Source organism: Pseudonaja textilis, chromosome Z, assembly GCF_049901715.1.
Source record: "Pseudonaja textilis isolate UNSWEBS1 chromosome Z, rPseTex1.2, whole genome shotgun sequence".
Lineage (NCBI taxonomy): Eukaryota > Metazoa > Chordata > Lepidosauria > Squamata > Elapidae > Pseudonaja > Pseudonaja textilis.
The window spans coordinates 116,074,545-116,079,274 of NC_142008.1; the positions used below are offsets into that span (position 1 = coordinate 116,074,545).

General features: G+C 37.0%; 1 protein-coding gene across 1 annotated transcript; it reads right to left on the reverse strand.

Moving 5' to 3' along the window:
* Positions 1–927: 927 nt before the first annotated feature.
* Positions 928–4,228, reverse strand: LOC113452251 (vomeronasal type-2 receptor 26-like). Its single transcript, XM_087915689.1, has 2 exons — positions 4,201–4,228; positions 928–1,829 (listed from the first exon to the last, which is right to left on the reverse strand). The coding sequence occupies exons 1-2, from the start codon at positions 4,226–4,228 to the stop codon at positions 928–930; spliced, it is 930 nt and encodes a 309-aa protein (XP_087771815.1).
* Between the last annotated feature and the right edge of the window lie 502 nt (positions 4,229–4,730).

A 4,730-nucleotide genomic window follows, 5' to 3' on the forward strand; every position in this document is an offset into this window, starting at 1 on the left:
ATATGACTGATTTTGGAGCAACTGTTATATTTTATTAAATGATTAAACTAAGAATAATTTCTAGAAACATCAATCCAACAAAATAGTACAATATTTGATGCAGAGAAATTGCATGATAACAAAATCATGTTAGTTTGAATATGACATTGAAACTTGGCTGCTGAATGCACCAAGGTATATTGATATGACAAAAGTAAAATATATCTTGGAGTTTATTGGACATTCTGAGAACAGTTAAAAATGTAGTAGATAGTAACAGGCCTCTGGCTGCTTAATGTATCTATTGATAAATGTTAATAGCTTGCTGATGTAAGTCATGCAATCTACAAATTCTACATTATATAAGAGCAGAATATTTGTGGGACCAACTTTCTCCAATTGTCTCTGCCAGTCCCACCAGGAGTAATATGCTCTAGGTACTGTTTATTGGTATCTAATAGTATCCTAGTAGTATGCCTTTTATATAACAGAACCTTTATGTAATTGCATCAACCTTTTGAAGTAGTATAGGTCACAAATCTGGTGGTGCAAGGATTCTCAGTACAATTATGTACAGTGAGATAAACACAATATCTTGCCCTTGTTCAGCTCACAAGATGCATTGCTTTAAGAGCTGAAAAAGTAATATTATAATCAAATATGTTTACTACCAAGTGACATATCAATATTTTCAAGTAGTCCAGGCCGGAAAAGTGATGCTGCAAGGATTACAGGAATATTACTTTATTGTTATATGTTATATTTACAGACATTTGATAGCTACTCCAAAGGATCCCTTTTCTCCATTTTAAGGACAGTGAGATCAAGTTGGAGCTATATTTTTTTCTTACGTTTTCTTTCTGCTCACAACTGAGCAACATTCTATCTCCCAAACTTTCTTCTTAAAGCCAGTGCTAACTTCTTCAAATCAATGAATAGCAGTAATTGTTAATTTTTCATTTTTAGGTGTTCCTTTGTGTTGAGTTCTGGTCTCAGTAGGATTATGTAGCATTTAGGGAAAAAGATAGATCCCAATATTCCTATACTGGAGGCCAAGATGGAGAAGATCTCCACAGCTACCATGTATTTTCCTTTCGTGCTCAGATAAGTTGGGACAAAAGTCACCCATACACTACAAAATGCCAGCATGCTGAAAGCAATAAATTTGGCTTCATTAAAAGAGTCTGGCAGTTTTCGAGCAAAGAAAGCCACAATATAGCTGATGAGAGCAAGAAATCCCATATACCCTAAAATATAATAGAACATGTTGCCTGATCCTTCATTGCATTCAACTACAATCTCTTCCAGAAGAGAATGCAAGTCCAAATTTGGGAACGGAGGGCCAGTGCACAGCCACAATATGCAAATAATTGCTTGAATGCAGGAACAACAGAGAATTGGAGAATTTGAAAATCTTTTCCCCACCCATTTTCTCATTTTTGATCCTGGCTTAGTATCCATAAAAGCTAGAACCACTGTGAGGGTTTTGGCTAAAACTGAAGAGACAGCAACTGAGAAGATGATCCCAAAAGCAATTTGACAAAGAAGACAGGTCAGCAATTGGGGCTGACCAATGAATAGCAAGGAACAGAGGAAACAGAGGAAGAGGGAGACAAGGAGAAGATAAGTGAGATTCCGGTTGTTAGCTTTGACAATCGGAGTATTCCGATGTTTTATGAAAATTCCAAGTACCACCACTGTGGTCACAGAAAATGATAAAGCCAGAACAGCCAAAGTGATGCCCAAAGTTTCATTGTAAGACAAGAAATTTAGATCCTTTGGAATGCACAAGTTTTTTTCCTTGTTTGGATACTGTTCTTCTGGACAGTCTAAGCAGTCATCCATATCTGGTAAAATATGTGTAGTATTTCAGAATTCATAGCAGTATTTCAAATTTTGCATACGTTTGCTTACTGAGAAATATTTACTAATTGTAAACATCCTATGTCATTAAACGTCAGTGGACAACTATGGATTTTGAAACTGAAATGTGCAACAATTCTCATCATTCATTGCTTTCAATCCTCCAAGCCAGAAGTGCTGGCAGATGTAGTTCAGCAACATTAACAACTATTCACATCTCTGTTAAATAGATATTTGTTAAAACTTGCTATTGGAGAGCTCATCTAGACTGGGACTCTCACAAATAATGAGAGATGACCTCCAAGTGTGTGATATCTCTGTGTGAAAACTCTGTGGCTGTCTTCATGGATACATACTTTATTTATGCACACGCATAAGTATAACAATTCAATATTTCCTACCTCTTTCATTTGAAAATTTTCCTGATGGACAAATATTACAATCATAGCAACAAAAAGGCTCACTTTCCTTCATTTTCTTTCTGGAGCCTGGTGGGCAATGATCATTGCACAGAGCAAGAGGTATGGTCTATCATTAAAGAGAGAGTGAGAAAAAAAACATATTTTATTCCCTTGAATCCAATCATTTTCAGAAATCAGTACATGCATCATAAACTTCTGAGAAATATTCAGTAGTTTCGTGTGTTTGTGCAGATATGTACACATATAACAAATGGTTGAAAATAGCATGTATTGTTGATGAAACTTACCATCACTCTGAGTAGGCCTTTTTCATCACTAATATCTGAAAATAACCTATGTGATCAGTGTTTTGTGATACATTCTACCTGTATTTGACTTCAGGCTTGTTCAATATTGGTGGTGGGATTCAAATAACTTAACAACTGATTCTCTGCCCAAATGACTGGCTGGGTAGGCATGGCTGAATGGGCATGGCTGAATAGGCATGGCCACCTCAGTGTAACTCATGTCAAAGGGCACCTCATCTTGCCCATCCTCTTCTTGCCATGTCTGGCTCTGCCTTGCCCCCGCCCCCCAGCCACTCCTTGTCACATCCATCTGCTCACCTCTCCAAGCAAGTAGTTTTCAAATAAAAAGAATACTTGCATTTTGCAAATAAGTAACAAACATCTTGACTGCAGGTTTGATGCATCTTGCAAAGTATTGCTGCTCATTCTAGTCTCTTTTCCTACTAACAGGTCCAGCTCAGATTGCAATTTGCTATAACCTCTCTTGTCTTTTGCATCATTCTATGGGAGATTATTCTGAAATGTTATCTGTGGTGTTTGCAACTTCACAAGTTTGTTTTCTTAAACGTTGTTTTTGCATGCAATTTTTGCAAGTTATTTTGACATTTCTTGCTCCTTTTTAAACAAAGTAGTAGTTCAGGTGGTGGCCTAGAAACCAAGAGACTCTGAGTTTTAGTCCCATTTTCAGCTTGAAAAAAATGGCTGAGTCACCAAGACACTCTCTCCCAGCCCAAACCACTTCTTGGATTGTGGCTGTGGGGAAACCAAGAGGAGGAAGGAATATTAGGTAAGTTCTCCATCTTGAGTTCTCTATAAAGTAATAAAGACAGAATAAATGTCTAACAAAATAAATAAATCATTTATGAGAATGATGTCCTTCTAAAGGACAAGGGGTGCTGATTGCCTTGTCACATGCCTTACACTACTGCATTTATTTCATTGTTATCCACTTTATTTTTCTCTGCTTTTTGATTTATTCTTGTGATTGGCATTAGAATGGCAAATTGAAACATTGAATAACTCTCGTAATAAAAACATGTGCATTAACACTAGGATTACTATACACTATCATATCTCAAGGCCTAAAATGGACACAACATGAAAAACTTCATCCAAAAGCACAACAAAGAATGTTCTTTCTGTGCCAACTCAGAAAGCTCAAATTGCCCAAGGAGCTGCTGATACAGTCCTACAGAGGAATTATTGAGTCTGTCATCTGCATCTCTATAACTGTCTGGTTTGGTTCTGCAACCAAACAAGACTGACACAGACTTCTTACGTTACCACTGTGCCACAGATATTCTGAACCTGTTCCAAACAGATAGATTTTGCTGCATCTTAATTCTTTCCTCCACATCGTTGTATTATTGTTGTAGCCTTGTTACCTATTCACTGTTACAAAGGTTTCTCTAGGTCCCAAAAAGATTTGGAAACAGAGTAGCAGGAGACTTAAAATCAACCCCCTAGTGTATCCATAATAGTAGGACACAGCACTACCTTAGAGAGAAGATCAATGGGAAATGTTTATTCAATCCCTTATTACTTGCCAAGCTTTTGAGTCAAAAACATTCCTCTCCCAACTTCTGCCCTTGTTCTTTGTTTGGGAGGAAATATAGCTTGTAAAGCATGTGCCACAACATAAACTGCATTGTAGATGCTGTAATTCTGTCCAGTCATGGTGGTGTCAAAGACAGACTTAGGTAGATTCTCCAACTTCTCTCCACCAGTGCACAGCATTCCAGTGTCTTCATCTAACTAACCTTTAGGAAAAGAGCATTCAAAAGCCTGTTCCGTTCCCAGAACACTCTCATTAAATGGTCTTCCACTTGTGAAGTTGGGTTTCTCATCTGAAGGAATTTATTAAATCCAGAAATCTCCTTGGAAGCAACTTCAAAAGATATCACATCATGGAAAAAGTCCATATTCCTAGTTTTTTTGAAAAGGAAGGGATGTAAACTCCAACTGAGCTGGCATTATCCAAACTTTATCTTTTCTCTCGATGGGTATCTCTTCAAATTCTATAAAATAGGGCAACATTCTAAAAACGATGGTGACTTGGTTTTCACAATTTAGGATAATGACATTGGCAGTGCTCTTCATGATAATAATGTACATTTTACTAAAATCTTTAAATGCTGCTCCAATATCATTAGAAAATGTTTCCTTGGCCATCTCTCCC